Source organism: Ochotona curzoniae, unplaced genomic scaffold (genome assembly GCF_017591425.1).
Source record: "Ochotona curzoniae isolate NIBS_2020 unplaced genomic scaffold, NIBS_Ocur_1.0 contig_2321, whole genome shotgun sequence".
NCBI classification, from domain to species: Eukaryota; Metazoa; Chordata; class Mammalia; order Lagomorpha; family Ochotonidae; genus Ochotona; species Ochotona curzoniae.
The window spans coordinates 14,057,455-14,083,112 of NW_024465421.1; the positions used below are offsets into that span (position 1 = coordinate 14,057,455).

Below are 25,658 nucleotides of genomic sequence, written 5' to 3' on the forward strand. Positions count from 1 at the left end.
CTGGCCACTACAGCCATTTGGGAAGTAAAATTGCAATGGAAGATCTCCCTTTGTCTCTGCTGCTATCTCTGTAATTCTGCCTTTAAATAAAATAAATCTTAAAATAAAACAAAAAATCTGTGCTTGTACTCTTCTAGGTCCTTGCCAGGGGGTGGTGGTGAGGAGGGGAAACGGGGAGGGAGATGGTGTTGCTGGTCTTGTGAGAGATTCAGAGCTGGGCCAGAGAGGGAGGTCTCATGGGCCTCACAAGGCACGCTCAGCAGCAACCAAGGACAAGGGAGCCACGGAGCAGACCTCTTCCCCAGGGGCAAAGGGCCGAGGGAGCAGCTCAGTTTTGTAACTGAAAGGTTTTTGTTGATATTAAACTGCCTTAACACATGAGATTACAAATTGGAAACTGTGTTGACCTTGGGATGGATCCTCAATTAAAAGAGCCTTTATGATCAGATCACACAAATTTCCTCTCCAGGAGATAATCCTTCTGCAAAGGCCTGAAGCCGTAGTGATGTGCTGCGGTTTACACTAACTAACCTGCATCTGACATTTGAGCAAAACAAAGTGTTAGATCTTCCTGAGCAGTTGGGGGAACCAAAAACAAAGATGGCAGAACTGGACTGGGCCATGATCCTTCCCCATAAACAGACAAAACCATTCACCTGCTCAACCTCGAATTCGATGCTTGCTTGTAAAGTTTATTGACAACTGTTTGGTCCCAACACACAAAACAGCACTTGAACCACAAATAAAGTGTTCAAACAAAGTAGACAGTTAAGAAAAACATCTCTTCCCCCAAGCCCAATCCAAAACAAACAGTGCAAGATGGGAAAGGGGGTTTTGGTGGTAACTTGTGTCTTTTTGTTGTTGTTATTTTTAACAGATAATCAAATCTGGTACATCTTTCCAACCAGAAAGAACTTCATCATCTTAATGCTCATACATCATTCCATCACATCATTTAATTAAGCCTCTGGATTAAAAAAAATAGACAGCAACTTGACTGGCCATTGTGGAGTACATGAGGACCACCATGTGCTTCTGCTGTACTCTTACATCCTTTGAACAGCAATGTCCCAGGCCAAATGGCAACCCCAGTGATGTTTGTATAGACATACTCACAAGATGGCACAGAACTTGTTTCTTTTGTTCATTGCCCAAAGAACCTGTTTTCTGACACTGTTCCAAGTGACTTGTAATGATGCCTCTGTGTTTTTCGAGTACACAATTATTTTCGTGCTAACAAAACTGAAGTCTAAGCGTGTAAACCCAGCCTTATGAAATCTAGTAAGGCAACTGATGTGCTCGACACCAACTTTATTACATTAAAAGCCTCTTAAAAAAACTGCACATTTGCATTTCACTTCCTATAACATTATGTCTGTAGAAATGCCTTCAGAAAGATTCATAGCATGCTGTAACACTTGGAAGGTTTTCCAGAGTGTCCTTCCATCGTGATTGGGGCCATGTGCTCAAAACTGGGGATCACTGGCTTCATTTAAAAGATTCGGGGAGCAAAAACCTAACTTGTAAAAATCTCTCTACAGCCCTTGTTTTGTGGCATTTTACCAAAATGCTGATCACAAAACCAGAGCCATTTTCTGGCTTTCTAGAAATTACAAAATAGAAACATTTCCCAAAAAGAAACTAACTAGTGGAAGACCTTGCACCAATTGGTTTGTTCTCTATCAATTCATCCGCCTTTTTTGCCCAACAAATACAATCCATTGTAAATGTCAGGTTTCTCCAGGGGGGGATGAGAGGACACCTGTCAGCGGACACCCCAGGCACCCAGAGAGGAAGGCCCTTCCACAGGGCAGTGCCCTCAAAGGCTGGCTTTTCCCAAATGCCAACATTAGACACCACAAAACCCAGCGAGAAGCAATGAGTCAAGGCATACACTATTAAAAAATGCTGGGCTGATACACACACACACACACACGCACGCACGCAAATACACTCACATGTAAAGCTTCCCAACTATGAAAACCAGCTTTAAAATCATCAAAACAAGGTTAAGTTGATCAACCTTGGCCTTCATTATGTATTGATAGAATTCCTGTCTCTGCCTAGTGGAAATAGTATTGCTACCACTCTTGCTTACGCATCTCACTACTCAGCTCTGATTTGTAATTTATGCATTTGATGCATATGTTAGAAAATCAGACTGTCTTTCCAATATTGCCTCTCGACACACAATGATGTGTGCTGTAACTCACATGCTGACTTTAAATTCATGACACCAAGACCATTTCCTCTTCCTTAACCTAATTCATATCAAACTGGGACAACATAGAAGGGAAACTTAGAACATGCTGAAACTTTCTAGAAAGCTCCTAAATGTTACCCCGAAGTAGTATTTTTAAAAAAATCTGTGATGAAGCCACATTTGTCAACTACAGACATAGTTAAATAAAAAACAAGGCAACTTACAAGTCACATGGAGGTCAGGAACCATCCCATTCCAACCCGAAAACACACCCTCAGCTTCTTGCCTACCCTTCTCCGGTGCGCGAACACGCAGGCTCACGGGACAGGCTGCGTTTCAAAGACACTTCATGCATGTAACATTGTTGGAAATATCATTAAGCAAAGGATGAGAGACTATCACGCTACATGTGAGAAGAGATCACTGATGTGGCTCAATTGAAAACCACTTCCTGCGGAGTTTTCACTGCTTTCTTCGGGAACACCACTGTATTTCCTAATAGTTAAGAAAAATTTGGAAAAATATGTTGATTCTTTAGCAAATGTCAGATGTTTCTTCAAATAACTGAACAAAAGAAATTTCAGCTTAAAGATGTGGTCAACGTCAAAGGAAGAAAATGTCTAAAGATGAAAGAAGTGGCCTCCAGGGGGTAGTTATTAAACCAGGAAAGGATGTTTTTAGAACCCACTTGTGTGTGTAGAATCAGACAGTTTTTCCCCATCCTAATTTTAAGCTCAACACAACAGTTAAAGCTTGGTTACAGGTGCAAAGGAAAAGTTGGCTGCCAATTTTACTCTGTTTTTAGGTTGCTTTTTGGCTGGGCTTTCCATAGGGTCCTTGCTGAGCAGCAACTCGGGGGCTTCCGAGGGGCAGGGAGGCACTGGGGCAGCTGCTGAGACACACGGGGAGCTGGGGTCAGAGGGCAGCTCTTCCTTTTTCACTGGTTCTGGAATTTCAACTTTTTCCTCTTGTTTTAAAATCATAATTTCTGTAAACAAAGAAAAGCAAAAAGATTCAGTTCTAGGACTTGCGAGAATCACTAACTTGCAGCTGGTTGTGTGCATTTCTCAGAAAATACTTGATAAATCTCTTTCAAATGTCTATGCCACAATAAAGGTTACTTTTGTGGCCAGTATTCTGTGTCATACAAATCAAATATTCATAAACCACTTTTCAACCACTCTATTGGATAAGAGTTTGAGAGATTCTACTTTTTTCATTTTCCCCCCACTTGAGCTTCTGTGCTCATTCACTGCCTGTCATCTGCTGGTCAGGGATCAGAAGCTACACATGGTACCCAGTTCTCCTTAAACGGACACCTTCCTGTCAGGGAGCTTGTGTCCTTTCCAGCTGTAAGACACACTCTAATGCCAGGGAGCAGTTAAAGAAGGCACCACAGAGTTAAAGTGAACCCTCAACAACTTTGCCAAGGTGAGAGCGACGAAGGAGGGAGCAGAGCCCAAGGACCCTTCTCAGGGTAGCACTCACTAAGAACAGCAGAGAGAACTGCCCACACTCCTCAAGCCATGGGCACGAAACACACAGTACCTATAACCCACGGACAGCTAAAACCACTCTGCCACAAACTTGAGCTCCAAACCCAGAGGAGCCCTGCAGACACCCCTGCTTCCACAGGCTGCTGCTCCCCAGTGGGTAGCAGTGAGAGGCTTGTTCCCCAGCTCCTCCAGCCCAGGCCAACAGCCTTGGGCCTTCACCCGGCAGCAGTGCCAAATGCTGCAGAAGGAGATGAAGCAGCATGCTGGTGTCAGTGGGCTGTCCCTGTCATTCTGTAGAACAGGGTTAGCAGGGCCGGGCACAACCTGACTACTACACAGGAAGAGGAAAACAGAGGGCCCTCTACAGAGGCGATACACTCTTAGGGCTGACTGAGGTCTTGGGTTCAAACCTCAGCTTTGCACCTTCTCAGCCAAGCTGCATCCCTAGTTTCCTAACCTGTATAGCAGGACTCCACTGCAGAGGTGGGCAAGAGAGAAATGTGATGGCGTCTGGCAGCCTTGGCAGAGGGTGGGAAGTCAATGAGAGAGTCAGAGCAAGCTAGTCCCACATCAGGACCCAATGTGGTCACCTCTTCTCTACCCTTAGATGACTGTGTAGAGTCTAGGGCTCCAGCCACGGAGGCCCTCTATTCTGACCTTCAGCAGCTCCAAGAGCTAATGAACCCCAGCCACCAATGATGTCTGACAGCAGCTGGACCTCAGCAAGGCTGGGGGCCACAGCCAGGAGGCATTTCCTTTGTTCTCGTGAGCTCCTCCAGGGTCCAGATGACCATCGTCCCACTGCCTCACGCTCCCCAAGCTCCCCTGGGCTGTGAATCCAATTCTGCCTGAACCCAGGCAGGGAAGGAAGACGCTGTATAATCAGTGCAGGCGTGTTTGTATCTGAAAGGCACAGCTGTTCCCCATCGCCATCCCCATTGAACACTTAACAAAGCCACACCCACACCAGCATAACCCACCAGAAGGGACCTGAGGATGCTCCTCAAACTGAATGAGATCAGCAGATTGGAGGATGACAGGATCTGGTCTCAGCTGAGGGGACGGCAAGCACGAGGGGACAGGAGCACACAGGAGGTCAATGGGTGAAGTGTTGGTCAGGCGGAGAAGTTCCTGCTCTGTTTGGCTGGGTCCTGGAGAAAGGAGGCAGGCTGTAATTAGTCTCCATAGCACTCTTCCCTGACGTAAACACCATGCATGGGCCTGAGGTAAACCCTCAGGACTAAAAAGCAAAGAAGGAAACACCACAAGCCAACACATCTGTCTTGTTTTCAGAACAAGATAGTCCCTTAAGGGGTCCCAAGAAGAGAAGGGTTCTGTAAGCAGGCTTCCCAAAGAAGGAGCTAAGGACCTGTCCCCTGAGAGCAGGCACAACATGAACAACTGCTCAAAATCACAAGATGCAGGCCCTGGTTCTGTCTGTTCCTACTGGAGAGAGCTTGGGTAAGCCCTTAAGCCCAGAATCCAAGTCCCTCAGATACAGATTGCAGGTAGCGGCTGCTCAAGGGTTAGGGAGCAGCTTTGTAGCTGGTTGCTGTATACAATGTAACCTGCTGTGGAACTGACTAAAGACAGTAACACTTCCATCAACATCAAGATAAAATTGACATACATTACAACCCAGATTCGAAAGTTCTTCAGTAAAGTTAAACTGCTATTCAATTTTCAAGAAAAGTTGATTTTTCTACTACAAAGGTGCCACATAAAATCTATGTGACACAATGTTACTTTGAATACTACTATATCCTATCAACTTTTCCCAGGATTGCACTATGACAAAAACTCCTTGACCAAACATTAGTCAGGTTCCATAGGACCCTCTCCTCAAGGAAGCCTCAGCTTTGGCCTTCAGTGGCTGCCCTGTACATCCCAAGGTCAGTCTTTTTAAAAGCAAGCCCACCAAGTCAGCTGGTCGATAAATTTTCAACCCTTGATATAGGATCACATTCCTCATCCTGGATCTTGCATGTCAAAGTCTGTGGCTGGCCTCTAGCAAGAGCCCCACTTTTCCATGTCTCCTCTTGATAAGGTTCCATCCTACAGCCCTGTGTCTCTACACTAAGAGTTGATCACTGACTGCATTAGTCTTGAATTACCCCCTGTAACCAGTATCAGAATACTTTCTGAACACCTAAATCAGGGTAATATTACTATTGAGGATGCCAGTCAATCATGCAATGCTACCCAAGGCAGGCGGTTTTCCCTTGATTAATTACACAACAAAAAAAACTCAGAATAATGTATGCATACTTAACTTTAATTAATGAAACCACATGCTACTGTCCTTTCCCTGAGTCATCCCCATCCCCCAGTTTTCTCTAGACTCTCACAAGCTCTGTTTTATTTGCTTTTCCTCTTTACCACTGCTACCTGCTCCAAGATGGAGTTCTGAGGCTGTACAGGATTCGGGCACCTCCAGGATCCGCTCACTGTCCATGGGCTGGTTTTCATGACTGGCAGGGGAAAGACCAAATGAGCTCAGTCGGCCTAGAGGACAAAGAGGACCCATCAGAGGAACAGTCGGAGAGAGAACCAGAAATTTTTTAAGGGGAGAGGGTATGGGAGTTTACTTACTTTTCATGTCATTTTTCAACACTACAATTCTCTTATGACCATGTCCTTTTATCCAGACCACCTGCACAAAGACATTACTACAGGTTAAGCAGAGGAAACGGAGGAATACAGCTACCTACTGTGCCTGCCTTAAAATACTGTTCAGAAATAGAATCAACACCAACATCCTTCTATACTTTAGCTTTTAAGGCAAAGGAAGAAGCTCACGGGAACATGCTCCTTATAATAAAACAAAAACAAGAAGCAGTCAAAAGTCATCAACCACTGACTAGAAATATATTTTATGACTCTTACAGAGGCTGTCTTCCTAACACCGGTTAACACCAGTTAGCATTCAAATTCAACATTACCATGTGAGAATGCCTACCACCTTACCTTTTCCAGAAATAAACACAAACTAAGAATTGACAACAATCTCCCAGATCCCTTGAAACTAAGCTCATGATCCTAATCTGAAAACAAGGCTCCAGCACATGGAGGGCTGCTTCCCTCCACCCTGGTGGAACTCTGACTGTGCGACATTCAACTGGCCCTCAGCTCCCAGCACTCTCCGCCTGTGTCCTTATGACTCCTACTCTGCTGTTATTTCTCCCTGAGGCTCAGTCCTTTTAGCTAATACCAACTGAACCCTCTACAACGGCGACGATCCTAGCCAAGTTCCCATCACTCCTGCTGTTCTCAACTCTACCAAAGGAGCCTTTTCTATGCAAACTGTTTCAGTGCCCCCCCCCCCCCCCCCCCCGCCGTCTGCTCTGTGCCTGCCCTTTCCTCTCCTCGTCACATGACATCTTGCACATGTGAGCTCCGGGATTCCTAGTGAATGCCTGGGAAGTAGGCTCTGCACATACTGCTCCTCAGCCGGCCCAGTGAGGAGTCCGCTGCTATCACTAACCTCTCTGAGGGTCAGCTTTGAGACTTATCAGGCATATTGGGTTTCTGGAAACAAGGTGGAGTGCTCAATTATTCATTTTATGCCAATGGCAAGTTTTGAAAGATTAGTGCAAAACCTAGCAGCACTTTTCTAAGTGGGCAGTGAGCTGTGGCTCTTCAGGAAGACTTTGTCCAAAGCACTGGAAACACGCACCTGTGGGATTGCTCCCAAGAGCTCCTCCACACTGTTATAGCCATAGGTCTTAGGCTGCAGAGTTTCACCAACATACTTGGTATAGGCTGTGGAAAATTCATGAAGGAAAATCTGCTGGTAGTGGTAAGTATGCAGTAAAGACCGCACGTTCTTTGCAAACAGATACAGACTTGTGAGCTTCACACATTCTTCTGTCTTATCATTAGTGAAAACCTGGCCCAAAGGAAAAACCCAGATTAGAAACTTCAGCTACATCTCCCCAACTGGTTTTCCAACAGACACTATGATGTAATTCTGTACTAGTAGTGTTCTCTACAAACACAGCAGAAGCTGGGGTGGCGTCTGGCACAGCAGTTAAGATGCTTTAGGATGTCCAGCTCCACCCCCATTCTAGCTTCCTGCTAATGAGTACTCTTGGGAGCCAGTAACTGATGGCTCCAGTAGTGAAGTTCCTAACATGTATGTGAGTGGACCCAGATGAAGTTCCCAGCTCCCAGCCTGGGCACAACAATCCTGGCTGTTTTTTGTGTTTTCCCCCTCAATGCAGCTCACCAATAGTATGCCTGGGAAGGCAACAGATCATCTGTGCACCCTGCCACCCAAATGGGAGACCTAGATGGAGTCCCTTGTTCCTGGCTTTAGCCTGGCACAAACCTGGCTGTTATGGGCATTTAGGGCCTAAACAAGTGGACAAGCAGCCTCTGTCTCTAAGATAATGTTTGAAAAAACATTTGTCCTATTTGGATCTAGTGCCTTTTTTAAATTTTGGTTTGTAGTAAAATTTTGACGATCTTTATAGTCTTATTTTTATTTTAGAACTGTTCTTTTTTTAAGTCAACTTTGATAATTCCTCCTCTCCAGGATCTGAACCATTAGCTCTAGGTTCATTATTTGCTGTTTAAAACTGTATTACAGTTTCTCAAGACTCTCTGGAGCCTGAAGTGTCATTCCTGGAAGGCTGGTGGGAGTGACAGGCCAGCCAACCTTCCTTTGAGTGTGAACTCATTGGTAAGTAATCTGAAACCTACGTCATGAGCCTGACTCAGCAAAATTCAACCAGGTAAGGAGAAGAGTCACCCAGTTCAAGTGCAGAAAACCAGGGCCTTTGCCAAGGAGAGGCCACCATTTAAGCAGAGCTCCTCTACCTCCCTATGCCCCAGTTTGCCCATTAAAACTGATAGATCTTGAAAATCTCTGAAGTCCCTCTTGCTTACACACACACACACTCCAAACTAGACCAATAGGTCACCCAGAAACACCCAATTCAACATTTTTCAACGTAATAGTTCTAAAGACCCATGGACACACGTACCTCAACTAAGTAAGGCAGACTCTTCAGAAGTTCGGTCAAGGTCATGAATCCATACTCACAGGGGTTGAGTGGAGTACTGTGGGTAGTTTCGTAGTGTCTCCTGAGCTCATCAACAGAGAGATGAGAGGTTCCTTCCCAAGACATCAGCAAGACCAGCAACTGGGCAGTGAGAGAGCGCAAAGACTTGCGGTTGATCAGCTGAATCTGTTTGCCAGATTCCATGTCGGCAACCTGGGGAAATGAGAATTCAGATGCTTCACAACTGTGTATAGGCAACAAGATCTTATCCAACACAGCTAATTCCATTTTGATTACTGAAACCAACAGAGGAGAACTTCTTAATTTTTTCTCTCAAACGATTTACAGTGCATAATTTTAGTTTTGAATTTTTGGGGGACATTAAACTAACACTTCACACTTAAAAGGATTTACTTACGTATTTGGAATTCAAAGTTACAGGAAAAAAAAAAAAGAATCTTCTATTCACTTGTTCACTACCCAGATGACTACAACAGCCAGCGCTGGGCCAGGCCAAAACCATGAGCTTTATCTGGTCTCCCACACCGGTGGCAGGGGCCCAAAAATTTGGCTCATCTGGTGCTGCTTTTCCCAGGCCACTAGGAAGTGGAGCAGCTGAGACAAATAGGCACCTGTAACAGATGCCAGGATTGTAGGCTGCTCTAACTGGTACGTCACAATGCTTGCCCCTACAGCAACGCTTCAGGTGAGACCAGAGTATCTACATAACCCACTCTTGGTGTAATCATAGCAGAAGAAACTGCTAGGTTTTTTTTTTTCTTCATTCATTCTCTCTACTATTCCCACAGAAAGGAGGCAAACTAACCAGTTACCATCCCCTGGTACAAGCACTTAGAGTTACTATGCTCTCAGCTGGTATTGAGGTGAGGTTGGGCTGTGACAGACTCTCAATGGCTGCTCTGCAGACCACACTCACCCTACCAGTCCCAGAAGCCAGACTGGGAGCTAGTGGAGCTACTCAATTAGGGTTAACCAATACGCAAAGGGTTTAGGTGACGATGCTGAAAGAAAGGCTTCTGACGAAGATACAACCTCATCTGGGGACTAAACTCCACATAAAGAAAAAAGCATTTGGGCGTTGTGATGAGTAGGGCTTAGAAGAGAGACCAGACTGTGAACTGAGCCTCCGCGGGAACTAGAGCAGGCAGAGTGATAGGACAAACACTGCTCAGGTACTGGGGAGTCAAGCCAACATTTCCACGGCTGCTTGTTCTCCTGCCAGGACTAAAGGTCTCACCCAGCACCCACAGTGACAGCTAACAAATCTTAAGATTGTACTTCAAGGACCAGCACGGTGGCTCAACAGACTATTCCTCCACCTTGGCATCCTCTATGGGTGCTGTTTGGTGTCTGGTTGCTCCACCTCTCATCAAGAAACCTGCTTGTGACCTGGGAAAGCAGTGCAGGATGGCCCAAGTCACTGGGACCCTGCACCTGCATGGGAGAGGTTCCTGGTTTTGGATCAGCTCAGCTTTGACCACTGTGGTCATTTGGGAGTGAATCAGTGGATAGAAGATCTTTCTGTCTCTCCTCTCTATAAATCTGCCGTTCTAATAAATAATCTTTAATGGGGGGAAAAAAAAAAAGGACTGAACTCTTAGGGGATTTGGACTGTCAGAGGCACAGAGCGGTGGGTGGCACTCAAGGAGCCAGTCCAGTACCAGAACCTCTTCATCCGGATCGGAGGCACAAGCAGAGTCAGGACATATTGCTTATGACAGATACGGAACTGTATGAACTTCCAGCTCAGACAGGTAGGGTTTAATCCATCAGCCAGTACCAGTCCAGGGTAGCTCAAGTCTTCTTAAGCACCTAGACCATTACATTATAGCCCTTTAAGAGAAGAACCACCACCAACAACAACAACAAAACTCTCAACCAACAAAAAATCAAAAACCCCTAAAATTTATTCTCATAGTTCTGAAATTATAGATTCAGTTTCCGATTCTCAGTCCTTGCTGCAAACATAGTCACCCAGAGAGCTTGTTAAGGATGCCGATGCTTCCAGCACTGGCAGACTGATGACTCAACATCAGAGCCAGGGCTGGTGAGGCCCAACTTGCACATCTTCCAGAAGCTCCCCAGGAAATGCCAGAGGACAGCAGGCCTGCACACTGGCGCTTCAAATGGCATAAAAAACATTGCGTGGGCCTGGAACAATAGCATAGCAGCTAAATCATCGCCTTGCATGCTCCAGCATCCTATTTAGCTGCTGGTTCATGTCCTGGCTGCTCCACTTTGCCTCCAGCTCCCTAATGGCTTGGGAAAGCAGGAGAGGATGACCCAAAGCCTTGGGACCCTGAACCCGCATGAGACTTGGAAAAAGCTCCTGGCTTTGGATTAGCTCAATTCTGGCCATTGCAGGCATTTGTGGAGTCAACCAGCACACAGAAGATCTTTCTCTCTGTACCTCTTTCTCTCTGCAAATTTGCCTTTCCAATAAAAATAAATGAATCTTAAAATTGTGAAGCAACAGCAATGGCACATACTGAGAAGCTGAAGTACATGTCAACATTCCAACAAGGCTTAGGCCGCCAAAACTTTGATTTAAAACCCTCCCCACGTTGACCCCCAAAAACACCTACCTTCACAACATGGCAGAGCTTCTGCGTTAGAGCCAAAACTGAACTGACGTCATAGTCTTGGAGACGAAATGTGTAACCAAAAGTCTTCGCGTATTCTGTCAGTAGGTCTGTCATCATAAGGCAGTTATCCTTCTGGGACCGAAGGAGTTTAACAAACTGGGCAGCGAGAGCTTTGAACCGTTCCACCTCTGTCAGAGCTAGGATTTTTTCTTCTCCACATTCTAATACCTGGGAAAACACATAGGGAGGAGCAGAGGGAGACTGAACAAATTACAATTGTTTGTGGAATTAATGCAATTAAGCAGCACGACTATGTGTAGAACTATGAACTGCAAAGTACACTGGTGTGGTTTAGTGGGTACAGCTTCAGTTTTACAAGATGAAACTTCTGGAACTGGCTGCACAATGACATGAATGTTCGCAATGCCACTAACCCCCCCTTTTTTTTTTTTTTTTAATTGGAAAGGCAGATACACAGAGAGGAGGGGAGAGAGGAAGATCTTCTGTCCAATGATTCACTCCCCAAGTGGCTGCAACATCCAAAGCTGAGCCAATCCAAAGCCAGGAACCAGGAGCTTCTTCCAGGTCTCCCACATGAGTGTAGGGTACCAAGGCTTTGGGCCTTCCTTGATTGCTTTCCCAGGTCAGAAGGAGGGAGCCATCAGGATTAGAACCGATGCCCATATGGGATCCTGTTGTGTGCAAGATGAGGATTGAGCCACTAGGCTACTGCGCCGGACACACCACTCAACTGTTTATTTGAAAATGATTCAGATGGGGGCAGCACGGCGGCACAGCCAGTGAAACTGCCGCCTGTGATCAGCATATTTGTGTCTCAGCTGCTTCCCTTCTGATCCAGTTCACTCCTAATAGCCTGGGAAAAGCAGCACAAGATGGCCTAAATGCTTCGGCCACTGCCACTCATATGGGAGACCCAGAATAAGCTCCTGGCTACTGCTGTCAGACTGGCCCAGCCCTGGCCATTGCAACCAACTTGTAAGTCAGTGATAAAGGCATCTGTCTCTCTGATGGTGACATAGCAAGCTAATCTTACTCTGCCTGTGGCACTGGCATCCCATATGGGCATCAGTTAGTGTGCCAGCCACTTTACTTCTGATCCACTCCCTGCTAATGTCTAGGAAAGCAGTAAGGCATGGCCCACGTCCTTGGGCCTGCCAGCCAGACTGAATGGAGTTCTAGTCTCCTGGCTTTTGACCAGTTCAGCACTGATCTTGGCAGCTGTTTGGGGAAGAGTCTCTTCCTCTTTTTCCCTCTCTATCTCTTCCCTTCCCTTCCTATAATTTTTCTTTTCAAGTGAAAAAAATCTTTTTAAAAACAAAACAAAAAAACCATTAAGAATAAAAACAGGGCGCTCACTTCAGCAGCACATATACTAAAATTGGAAAGAATAAAAAACAGGGCCCGGCACAGTGGCCTAGCAGCTAAAGTCCTCTCCTTGAACACGCCGGGATCCCATATGGGTGCCGGTTCTAATCCCAGCTGCTCCACTTCCCATCCAGCTCCCTGCTTGTGGCCTGGGAAAGCAGTCGAGGATGGCCCAATGCTTTGGGACTCTGCACCCACGTGGGAGACCTGGAGGAAGTTCCTGGTTTCAGATCGGCACAGCACCGGCCAATGTGGTCATTTGGGGAGTGAATCATTGGACGGAAGCTCTTCCTCTCTGTCTCTCCTCTCCTCTGTATACGACTTTGAAATAATAATAAATCAATCTCAAAAAAAAAAAGAATGAACAACTAAAGCAGAAATATTGTATTATGTCACAGCCGTTAAGCCTTTATATGATCTCATATACTCATCCAGGCCTTTAAAAAAGAGATTTCAAAAGAATAAAGCTGATGAAGGATAACTCACATCAAGAAACCAAGTTGCTTAACCTTTTTTTCCTCAATAATTACTGAAAATAAGCCTAATTACTGAAGAGGAAAAACAACACCAACAACAACACATTTACCTAGCCAGTCTTACAAGTCAACAACACAGCTCTTATATTTAGGATATTTCAGTTTTCACTTTCTTTCATAAACCCCACTCCCCAAGAAAACAGGCCTAAGGAATGAAAAATTTTCCCCACAAATTATTTACAAAGATATTTATAGAATTAGAATTTATTCACTTACTTGTAAAATATCAGGTATGGCTTCGAAAAGTTCAAGTAGTTTGGTAAAGCCATAGTAGGCGAGTTTGCACTGCCGGCCAAAGTGGTGGTGGTAAGAAGGGATGAACTTATTGAAGGGCATCCGGAAGTGAGGCTGGTGCCGCAACAAGTCCACAACATCCTTGGAGAACTGTTTTGTCCTTTCTATTTCATCCTGAGTACGTTCTTTAAAAAAACAGAACAAAACAAAGCCCACAATCTTTATTTGTTGCTGAAATTGAACACCCTCCCTGCAGTATGTCCTATTGGAAGTTTAGGAAAAAGGTGAGCTTTGCCTTCCAGATGTCCACAATCTAAAACATGCACTCTTCTCTCGCTGCAGTGGGTTCTCCAAAGCGCCAAGAAGTCATGCTGGTACATTATGAAATAATGTATTTTTATCTTACAAGTTAAAAGTACTTCCTAGTCACTAACTCTCGTCCAACTCCCAGTATTATGAACTTCACATACAGGCCTCTGCACTCAGTCACCTAGACACAGCTCTTGGAAATCACACCTCTGAATATTCACGTGGTTTCTGTGTATTCATCTGCTTTTCAATTAATACTTGCCAACAGAAAACAACATCAAGCATCCAAAAGTTTAATGAAGAGGGAATATAACAAAAACAAAACCCTGAGCTTAGATCTTTCTATTAACATCTAAATCTCAGCAGAGCATGACAATATGTACATTAATTTCTAAATATCCTGTCTGCCTGAGCTCAACTAGAACCACAAGAACTTGGAAGACAAAACACTTCATTAGACTTTCCTTTTCAGCCGGGCACAATAAACAGTAGCTCAGGGTTCAGCAACTGTCATCCTACTGGATTCTCTCCCGGATATAAGCTATCTGCCAAAGTGCTGGTTATTCCCCTTTCCCCTTCAGAAACATCTCACTAAACCTAGCATGCTTTTTCTCCTTGGAAAGCTACTTTACCTACCCCCAAGAATACAGGATCAAACTTCCCCTTTAAAGTGACCCCTGCAAGTACCACCATCCCCTCGGCATGTGTGTGAGTCACAGACCTCTCTTGGGGATACGAATCACTGTTTCATTGTCTTGCTGGGACAAGCAGATGGTTGTGTCTGGAATCTCTGATATGATGTCAGTCAGCTCACAAACACCATATTCAGTGACATCCCAGTCCTTTGAGAAACACCTAGGTTTCAATAACGGAAATGAGCAAAGAATGAGTAAGACCATGGCTAAAATAAACTACATGTTTTCCCAAAGAAAAATTAGATAGTTGTTTAAAATTTAGGCAAAATAAAAGTGTTTCAAAATATTTGTTTTCATCTTTCCCCTTCCCATCAACTCACCAATGATAAGCCTGGGAGAATTCTCTTACAATGACCTGTTTGCTGGCCTGGGACTTGAGGAGTTTCAGTAAATCCTGAGTAAAGCGTTTCACCTGGGCTCTGTGGGTAAGAGTCAGCAAACGCTTGGAGCCCATTCCAAGAATCTGCAAACCAAACATTTTGATTACTTTTATAAAACCTTGGCAGATGCTGAGTTTCCTGGTGCTGGCTTGCCCTGTCTTTTGCTGTTGTCCTCAGGGGGAAGTCTCACTGTTTTTCTATTTTTTTTTTTTCAGATTTCTTTTTATTGGAAAGTCAGATATACAGAGAGGAGGAAAGACAAAGAGGAAGATCTTCTGTGTGCTGATTCACTCCTCACATGGCCGTAATGGCTAGAGCTGAGCTGAGCTGATCCAAAGCCAGAAGCTTCCTCCAGTCTCCCACAAGGGCTCAGGTTCCCAAGGCTTTGGGCTATCCTTGATTACTTTCCCAGGCCACAAGCAGGGAGCTCTATGGGAAGCGGAGCTGCCTGGATTAGAACCAACACCCATATGGGATCCTGGTGCATATAAGCGAAAACTTTAACCACCAGGCTACTGCGTGAAGCCCCTCATTGTAAATGTTAATCTGCAGTTTGAAGCATGTGTCAATCAACAGAAACACCCATGATCAAAAGGAATAACGGGAAGCTGGTGTTGTGACACTGTGGCGTAATGGGTTAAGATGAGACCTGGGGGCCGAGAGCAGTAGCCTAGTGGCTAAAGTTCTCGACTTGCACTCCGGTATCCCATATGGGCACCAGTTCTAATCCCTGCAGCCCCACTTCCTAACCAGCTCTCTGCTTGTGTCCTGGGGAAGCAGCTGAGGATGGCCCAAAGCCTTGGGACCCTGCACCCGTGTGGGAGACCCAGAAGCTCAGCTCCAGATGTTGCAACCATTTGGGGAGTGAATCATCAGACGAAGATCTTCCTCTGTCTCTCCGACTTCGTAATAATAAATAAACCTTAAAAAAAAAAAAAAGATGCTACCTGGAATGCCAGTATCCCATTTAGGTGTCAATTTGAATCTCAGCTGCTAACCTTTCAATACAGATCCCTGCTAACACACCTGGGAAAGCAGCAGAAGATGGTCCAAATGCTTGGGCTCCTGCATAATCGTGGGAGCCTCAGATGAAACTCCTGATTCTTGGTTTCAGTCTGGCTCAGACTCATGTTTTAGCCATTTGGGGGGTGAGCCAGCAAATGAATGAGAACTACATCCCTCTAATTCTGGCTTTCAAAGTAAACAGATTAGGAAAAAGAAACAACAACCCCACCACCTGTGACCCTCGTGCTTTTGCTGTTCTTTAGTTTTTTTAAAAAAACCCAGACAACTGTGTCTCCAAAGAAGTTTTTAAGCCATCTGTACAAGTGGGAGACCAGTATGCCACCAACAGGCAAGGTCTTCATAAGAGCCAATGCCGCTCTCTAGCTCAGTGACTACAAGTCCAACTCATGTGCAAGGTTAAGGCCTTGGCTCTGATGTAAGCACCAACGTAAAAGTAAATGTATGTTTAAAGCCACTCTCCAGTGACAGTAAGCAATCATATGTAGAGACTGTGTTAGGAAGGTCAGCCTCCAGAAAACGGAAAACACTGGGTTACTCTTTAAGGAGTTTCCATGAGGGTGGAAACTGGCAGCTCTGTGTTCGTTCTGTATTCTGAAGAAAGTCTGGACAAGACTGCAGCCCAAACCAAGCACCAACGGTCTTTAACCCAATAATTCCTTGGGCACTCCTCACCTGCAACACATGGGGCACCGCTTCCAATAACTCAATCAGCTTGGAATACCCGTAGTCAGACACTCGACATTGCTTTGCAAAATGATGGTGATAAGATGGAATGAAATTACTGATTGAGATGACACAAGACGGTTGGTTCTTCAGTAAATCAATCACTTCTCGACTGAACTGGATCAGCTGAGGGTTACCTACAGGGCTTTTAGAACGAAGAAGCCATGGATCTAGGAGAAAAAAGAACCTGAGTAAGACACAGCATAATTTAACTGAAGGGAGGCAATAAGGTCACAGGCCCAAGCTCGTCTTCAGTGATGAGCAACAGCTGAACCCAACAGCTGCTTCATGTCTTAGGTTTCCATGCTCAAGTCCCATGTCATCACCTAACTGTACCAACACTTTCCTTCCTAGTTCTTCAAGACAAACAGGCCAAGTAAAGCACAGTTCTACAATGCTGCTTCTAGTAAAGCAAAAATACACATTATGTTTTCACTTACAAACTGACTGTTCAAAGATTCATATGTACTTGGTTACACAGCATGTAACTTCCCACAGAACCAAAGTCATATATGCCCATGAGGCAGGTAGTGCAGAACAGTGTTATTAACCCATAGTGGAGCTGAAAAATGTTACCCAGAAAAACAGAGAAACAATCTCATGGAATTAGTGCAAAAAATTACTGCTTTCATGTCACATTATCTCAAATGCTCACATCTCAAAACCACTTTAAGTAACAGAAACAGATTCAGATGAAAACTTGCCTAGACAGGTGGAAAAGGCATGTGGACTAATAACATGCCAGGATAAAGAAAAGGGAGCTGTGGGTGTCTGTGCAGTCCAAGACTGGGAGTAAGGATGGAAAGGCTCAATAGGAAACCTAGGTGAAGATATGGTCCCTCCACAAGTCACCTGACTCAAGTGGACTTCCCTAGTAGGTTTGGGGAAGATGGAAGAGGGACAGTCAGGGGTCAAAGAGAAGAAAGCATACACACCTGAAGGCAACCACTTAAAGTACTGCTCACAGGCAGTGGCATTAGACATCTGAAACCTGGAGTGTGCTCATAACTCAGAAACTCACCCAAATCTACACCCAAATTCCCTAGTCCTTCATATTTATTTTATTTTCATGTTTATTAAAGTTAGAAACGTTAACCAAAATAAATTTCAAAGGTAAATCTGCATTAAGAGTTATTGCCTTTAAATACTTTTGAACTATCAAAAGGGCAACTGACAAGCCAAAGCTTTACCACATTAGCTAAAGAGGTCAGCACCAAAGACAGCTTGTAAAAAACCAAAGACAGCCACCATGCTTTCACATTTGGCCATCAGTGCCTGCTGTTGAAAATGAAAGCTGCCAGGCTCCTACCAGCCTCACGGAGGACCAAAACCTGACCTGTACCTGTGTTAGGAGGCGGCGGCTTGTTGTGAATCCACTTCACGACTTTGACACCATTCTGAGCAGTGGTAATGTTCACACCCGGAATGCAGGTGATGAAGTGCTCCAAAGGGACACCTCCGTGGTGTTCTTGCACTACTTCCAGACCACCAAACTCGGCAGCATAACAATCCGGAAAGCTAACGTAGGAGGGAGAAAGGTTAAATTAAAACAATGGAAGCAAAGCATCTGCTAAACAGAAAATTTCAGTTTAATAGATCCATTAATTAGCAATTTTAACTGAATATCCACAAACAGGGTCTGAATGTTAACGTTAAGGTGCCAGGGAGGTAACTGCTTCGGAACTGGCCTCTCTGACGTATCCTAATGGGCCTAGAAATTCCCGGTCAGTTTTCCAGGAGAGAGGGAGGTTAAATATAAGCAACTGATTTCAAGTTAAGTTCTTCATCCAATACATGTAATAAAGGTTTTAATGACACTTAATCATGTTCTCATCTCTGTATTAAGTCCAAACTACTGCTGAGGCTCTTGCAGTGGTTGGAAGGACTTTTGAAGCTATTTTTTTTTTTAAATCAAGTTGTGAAATTTACAAGTACTTGAGGTTGTATACATTCTCATGGCACTTAACCAAATTTCCACTGTAACACCTACAATATATCTTCTTCATAGAGAAGAAATTATCCTAACCAGTGATGTATATATACATATATGTTTCTGAGACGCAGTACACACACAACACACATTTTCTTGTTGGAAGCAGAGGGAATGGATGCCATTTCAGATGTGCAAGGCTGGAGCCCTGGAGTGGAGCTGTGCCTGGAGGAAGCTGTGGGCAGGGATGGCAAGCTTTCTATCAAGAAGGGAACTAGGGCATTACAGATTCACAATGGTGTGGCCATGGTTCACCTTAATAAAGGCACAGTGCCCTCGTGGGTCTGGAGAAGACTATGAACCTGAGGTGCAAATATCTTCAAAGAGAGAATCACAAAGGGAATCTTGTAAGAGTCTGGATCAAATTCATGTTCACTGCAAAAAAAGAAAAAAGACAGTCAAGATTCCTCAAGGGAATGTAATGCTAACACGGTCCATGACCTTACACAAAAGGATATTTGGCTACTGTACCTGAAATCCTTATTGGAACAATGCTGCCGGCAGACAGGCTCGTGGTATTCCAGCTCTTCAAATATAATTGGGCTGCAGTTAGTGGAGGAGCCATCATGTGACTGGGAAGATCCCAAGGGGCTCTGGCGGGCCTGACTGCTGGGTAAGAGACACACCAGCCGTCCGTTGCCTTGCTCACGGATAGCAACTGTGTCTGTTAATTTATATAGATCTGACACATGCAGTTTGTGCCCAAACCTAAGAGCAAGAGAAGAGACATGCTGACTTAGACATACCAAATCACCTCCCCTGTTTAACTGAAAGGCTACAACCAAGAATGACTCTTCCACCTCCCTGAGAACAAAACCACAATAATCCAACTGTACATTCATTCGCCTCCAAACCAATATCCTTCACTGTTCACTGTCCTGCAGCAATGGACTTGGTGCACAGAGCTTATAATAACACTCATGAATTCTGTTTGATGGTCGAAAGCCCAAGTTGATTAATGACACCAGACTTTATAGACCGAGAGTCATATAGGATAAGGAAGAGGTGCTGAGTTTATCTACGGAACCCATCCATTGTTTCTATACCCTTGTTTGGAACTCTTGTTTTGTATATCCCACCAAGTATTCTCATTCATATGCTATCCACTCAGTTGTTCTCATACAAATGATAATGGCATCCATCTAGTTGTTATCATACACATATACTATCAATAGTAATGCTGTGCTTGTTGACCTTCTATGGTCACAATGTCCTTCTACACTTTACCTCATCTCTAGCTCACTGCCCATGACAATGATTATTTTGCAGCCACCACCTAACCCTGACCAATTTCTGTGAATGACTTCATTTAATTTTCTGAGATGGCAAGAAAATTACCTGGCATGACCTCTCTGCCTAGCAACCTGCCCTTTCCAAAGCCCTCTGTATTACCTCACTTTCCCATGCACTCCGTCCTCAGTACATTTCTTGTCACCCTCTCATGTTACCCTATGACTCAATTGCATGAACCACACATCCTCTGACACTGAACTCTACAACCAGGCAAATAAATTCATGGTCTGACTAGACTGCAACTGAAGTGACCTCAACCGCATGATACAGTCAAGTTGGGCCCAATTTTCCATCTACACAATAGGGATTAAATGGGATTAAGTGTGGTTGTGGTTCTGCTCATTGAAAGTACTCAATGTCACCTGCTCTTCTCACAGCCTGTGCAATGTTTCTTCCCAATACCTTTATCCATGCTCAGATCCCCCCTCTGCCAAAATTAGTTTCTCAAACCCTTCTCTCCTCCCTCCTTGCCATATTTTCCATTCCTCTCCCATCACTCCACCATTGCCTTACGGGTCCCTGTTACCCACAGGACAACGACCCTTGCTCTTCATCTCTATCCTCAAAGCATTTCTTCCTCTCCACTCCTCTTTTTCATGACATCATTTGATTTTATGTAAGAAACCATAAGCACCTTCTCCTCCCTCTAGACACAGGACTGTGTCTGACCTAGCTTTGTGTTCTCTGCAGAGCCTTCATTTCTCAATCTACTCACATCTGTTTCACATCTTTCGTGTGCTATGTGTAGAAGTGATGACATTAAGTCAGATTCAATCCTTGTACTCCTGAGGCTAGAAGGTACTCAAAAACACCCATCCAACAAGTAATAACACTAAGCAGTCTATTACACAGTCCCAGAGCTTTGGGAACAGAAATTTAAATCTGTTAAAAAAGCAAAGTTTCTAAAACATACATTAAACTCAAAACTTAAATCTGAATCTTTTTCTCACTTCCTTTACCAGGCTACAAGTTTCTTAATAGTCACTACCAGTTTTGTGCATGAAAGTCACTCAATCAGCACTGATAAGTGAAAAAATAAATCTAACTTACTTCTTTTCATAGATATCAGTAAATTTGAAAAGAGGCAAGCAGCAGGCAGGAGCATCCTGAAGAATAGACATTGTTTCAGCACTGTAAGGTAAAATACCAATTAATTAGAGAATACATACTTCTTTACAAATCACATTTTTAAAAAGAGCTATTATTTATTTTTATTGGAAAGCCAGACGTACAGAGAGAAGAGCCAGAGAAAAGATCTTCTGTCCACTGATTCACTCCTCAAGTGACCAAAACAGCTAGAGCTGAGCCAATCCAAAGCCAAGAGCTTCTTCTGCGTCTCCAAGCTTGGGTGCAGGGTCCCAAGGCTTTGGACCAACCTTGATTGCTTTACCAGGGCACAAATAGGGAGATAAAGGGAAGTGGAGCAGCCAGGATAAAAACCAGCACCAGTATGGGATCCTGGCACATGCAAGACAAGGACTTTAGCTGCCAGGCCACTGTGCCAGGCCCTACAAATTACATTTTAAAAGCAACAGGGGGCAGCACTGTAACATAGTAAGCCAAAGCCTCCACCCTCAGTGTTGGCAATCCCATATGAGTGCTGATTCATGTCCTGGCTGGTCCACTTGCAATCCTGCTAATGATTTGGGAAAGCAGTGGCAGATGGTCCAAGCCATTGAACTTTTGCACCCACATGAGTACCATGGAAGAAACTCCTGGCTTTGGACAAGCTATTTAGTCCATTTGGGGAGTGAACTAGAGAGTAAGAATAATTTCCTCTCTCTCATCTCTCTTAAATAAAAATAAATAATTTATATATATAAAGAAAGCAGAGTTTGGGCCAGCATGCGGCATAGTGGTTAAAGCTACCACATGGGATGCTAACATCCCATGTGGCTATCCCAGCTGCTCCACTTCTGACCCAGCTCCCTGCTAATGGTCTGGGAAAATCAGCAGAAGATGGCCCAAGTGCTTGGATCTCTGCCAGCCACGGAGAGACCCAGATGGCCATCTGGGGCGTCAAACAACAGATGGAACCTCTTTTTTTCCCTAACCCTTTCAAACAAATAAATGAAATTGTAAGAAAGTAAAATTTAGTTCATAAAATTAACACAATGTGTACACAAGCTTACTGGTTTCTAATATTTAGAACTGGTTTTTGCAAATCAAAAAATTTAAAGAAAGGATTTTAGAGACAAGCCAATGGAAGCTGAAGTCACAGTTACACCAGCATTTTTCTCAGACGCAATGGTGGGGATTTCCACACCCCTGCAGACTGACACTGATAACTACAGCGGCACAAGCATCAGGCTACTAATTCAGAGAAACAGGCAAAGCAACTTGATTATCTCCTGCAGTTTTTATGTTAGATACATGTACATGTGGCCAAATTTCTTGTATAAGTGATTGGATACAGAAATGACTTCAATACAATCTCAACTGTGATTTTAAAAAACAAAAAGCAAACACTCAGAAAAATAATTCCAAAACCCACATTTGATTACAGATGATTTTCCCTATTTCTTCTGTTTCTGAACTTTCCAATTTTTCTTCTATGATTAGCATTTTTTTACACTGAAGTGGAAAAAACAAATTTATAATAAGGGGGAAGTGCAGGTTAGAAGAAAGGATCTTGGGTTGGAGCCCAGCACGATGGCTCAGTGGCTAAATCCTCGCCTTGCATGTGCTGGGATCTGATATGGGTGCTGGATTCATGTTCTGGCGCCTCCATTTCCCATGCAGCTCCCTGTTTGTGGCCTAGGAAAGCAGGAGAGGATGTCCCAAAGCCTTGGGACCCTGCACCTGCATGCGAGACACAGAAGAGATTCCTGGCTCCTGTCCTTGGCTTGGCTCAGTTCCCCCTTTGTGGCCCACTTGGGGAGTGAACCAGCAGATGGAAAATCTCTCTCTTCTCTCTGTAAACCTGCCTTTTCAACAGAAATAAATAAATCTTTAAAAAAAGAACCTCCTGGTCATCCAGGCAAATGTTTAGGAGTGAATCATGGTGATTATCTTCACAAGGAGAGTCAAAAGAAATCTTACCATGAGCAAATCATCTCCACATTCGTAAGATTCTTATGGTCATGGTGAGACATGAGGAAACAGAACCCTCTCACCTGCTTAATCTCCCCAAGTGTCTGCAGCAGCCAGAGCTGGGGCAGGCCAAACTTCGCAACTCAATTCTGAGACCCAATCATGTGGGCTATCACCTGGTACCTTCCGGAGCATGCTTCAGAAAAGCAAACTGAAATTGAGGATGGAGGCGGTACTCAAACCCAACATTCCGATATGGGCTGCGAGTACAAGAAGTGGCATCTAAACCACTGTATCAAATGCCCACCTCATGCTAAGGAGCTAACCTTTTCAGACAAATCTATGTTCTTTAAGATCTGAAGGTGGGATTTTAAATGTTTTAGGGTTATTGACTTTTACTGTAAAAGTCTATTTTCAGCTCTTGTTTTGAGTAGGTAGCAGATAATTTTATTGCTAAGAGCCTATTAAGTTTGAGCTATATGCCTAGATTAAGGACTTCAATAATCAAATGGTTTATTGCTAACTCCACAAACAGAAAATCAGCATCCTGGGGGCTGATGCCTTGGTCCATTTGGCTAAAACCTCCATCTCTGAGTGCCAGCATCCCATATGGGTGCCAGTTCTTGTATGATTGTTTCACTTCTGACCCAGCTCCCTGCTTATGGCCTGGGAGAACAGTAGAGGACGGCCCAAAGCCTTGGGACCCTATGCCCACACCTGGGAGACCTAGAAGAAGCTCCTGGTTTCAGATCAGCTCAGCTCTGGCCATTCCAGCCACCTGGGAAGTGAACTAGTAATCAAAAATCCTTCCCTCTTTGTCTCTCCTTCTGCCTGTAAATTTGCCTTCCTAATAAAAACAAATCTCTTTTTAAAACAATAAGCATTATTGCATATGCAATCAATCATCAAATGGTCAGAAATGTGAGAATTTTTATTTTTAGGATTTCCAAATTTACTTCAAATGTTATTTCCTGAAATAAATGACTTCTGTGTTTTTGCTATTGTGGCTGTTGTTGCTTTACCTCAGCAAAGAGAGTGACTTATTAGCAGCTCCTGTGGCCAGTGAGACTAGGATCTTCTTGCTGCCAATTTTGTATCTGTGGAGGCTGTTCACTGCACTGATTGCTTCTTGCAAATTTTCCATTTGAACAACAGCCTTAAGTTGATAATCTGTATGGGGGCTGAGCTCAACACTCTTTACCTGTAAGAAGGGAGAGGAAAACGGAACACAGTGTCCACCAGAACTTTAAAGGATACGTGTATTGATTTCAATGTTTCCACGAAGGAACCTGCCTGCACTCTGCAATCCTCTGACTAGAATCTAAGTGAGCTGACGTGTGGTGAGCTACAGATACTAACCAGCCCATTCTGCCTGGGTGCTCTGGCACACACAGCTTCCCAAGACAGACTCAAACTCTAACACCTGGAAGCTTCTGGGATCCTTGGCAGACTAAAAATCCAGAGCACAATCATCTTAAGCATCTGTAAAATGTGAACTTACCGCAAACTGAACTTAAAAACAGAGTCAAATACAGACAAACTCAAACACAGCCACAATTACTTGCAAGTCTCACTTCCGTGTTTTAGCAGGCAGAACTAACTAAAATTCACCAATTTTTTATTTCCCAAAGTTCCTCTTACATCCCTGGCTATGACAAGTGCTTCTCACTGCTCACTTTCTTGCTCTCTGGGGCAGTATCCTAACAACTGGATATGTAACACCACTCCTAGCAGAACAGAGATAAGGAATTAAATCTACGTTATGACACTCATATTCTGGCTGCAGTTATGTCTGTCAAATTAGCTTCTCTTGACTTGAAATTCTATTGAATCATAAAACACAAACAAGAGTAAAGGTCAAGAGTACCTTGCCATGCCTGGAAAATGCCTCCTGCATGAGCTGCTGCAGCTCCTTCCGGGACAGTCTGTAGTCTATGTTGCTGACCTGGATGTCAGCACCATTTGCAAACGGGTCCGAGCAGTCACCTCCACTGCTTGAATTTGCGACATTGAACACAAGTGGGGATGCTCTGTTGAAAAGATTTAGACATACTCTTGCTTAAAACACCATGTTGAGATATTTTTTTCAAAACATGTGTATTTAATTGTTTGAAATTACGCAGTTTCCCCCAAACACAACCAAATATTTGGCTTTCAACTGCCTTTTAATCTGAAACACATATTGATTTAAGCTTGTCAAAAGTACTACCTTCTGACCTTGTATTAACAACCATTAAATGGTTCACATCAAAGTCTTTCACTGGATTTGGGCAGAAATTAGAAGCATCCCTGACGAGTTAACTTTCTGTGTAGAGCATTTATTCTTAGGAAATTAACCAAGTCACTTAACATTCTCTGTAACTTTGAGAAGGCTAGATAACCTTGCTCTTATGCTGCAGCCCTTCTGTCCTTCTGTGGATCTGCAAAGCTTTTTTTTGTGAATTTTTAGATCTAATTTTACAAGCCCACAGTCATGTTCTATAGCAATTCTTCACCAACTAATCAGAACCAAGGCTATCCTGGAAGGAGTTCATTAGGAATGCAACATGGCAGGGCTCTAGTACTGTGGCTTAGATGGTAAAACTACTGTTTCTAACGCTAGCATCCCACTTGGGAGCCAGTTCCAGCCACGCTCCCTGCTCAAGTACCTGCACCCTAGTGGGAGGCCTAGAAGAACCTCCTGGCCATGGCTTCAATCTGGCCCAACCCTGGCCACTGTAGCTATTTGGGGAGTGAACCAGC

At 44.1% G+C, this 25,658-nt stretch overlaps 1 protein-coding gene across 3 annotated transcripts in view; it reads right to left on the reverse strand.

Annotated features, from left to right (window-relative positions):
* Positions 1-671: 671 nt before the first annotated feature.
* The window catches only part of MARF1 (meiosis regulator and mRNA stability factor 1), a 38,470-nt gene continuing 13,483 nt past the window's right edge, over positions 672-25,658 (reverse strand). For all 3 annotated transcript variants that reach the window (XM_040973248.1, XM_040973250.1, XM_040973249.1), the window contains 17 exons: positions 24,784-24,946; positions 23,939-24,117; positions 20,934-21,014; positions 19,062-19,298; positions 18,846-18,965; positions 17,943-18,118; positions 16,550-16,770; positions 14,792-14,934; positions 14,498-14,631; positions 13,450-13,652; positions 11,312-11,539; positions 8,688-8,918; positions 7,376-7,588; positions 6,292-6,352; positions 6,088-6,204; positions 4,680-4,850; positions 672-3,191 (listed from right to left, as the gene is read on the reverse strand). In XM_040973248.1, coding sequence (XP_040829182.1) covers positions 2,950-3,191; positions 4,680-4,850; positions 6,088-6,204; positions 6,292-6,352; positions 7,376-7,588; positions 8,688-8,918; positions 11,312-11,539; positions 13,450-13,652; positions 14,498-14,631; positions 14,792-14,934; positions 16,550-16,770; positions 17,943-18,118; positions 18,846-18,965; positions 19,062-19,298; positions 20,934-21,014; positions 23,939-24,117; positions 24,784-24,946 — 2,920 coding nt within the window. In that variant the 3' untranslated portion in view covers positions 672-2,949. The remainder of the gene's footprint in view (positions 3,192-4,679; positions 4,851-6,087; positions 6,205-6,291; positions 6,353-7,375; positions 7,589-8,687; positions 8,919-11,311; positions 11,540-13,449; positions 13,653-14,497; positions 14,632-14,791; positions 14,935-16,549; positions 16,771-17,942; positions 18,119-18,845; positions 18,966-19,061; positions 19,299-20,933; positions 21,015-23,938; positions 24,118-24,783; positions 24,947-25,658) is intronic.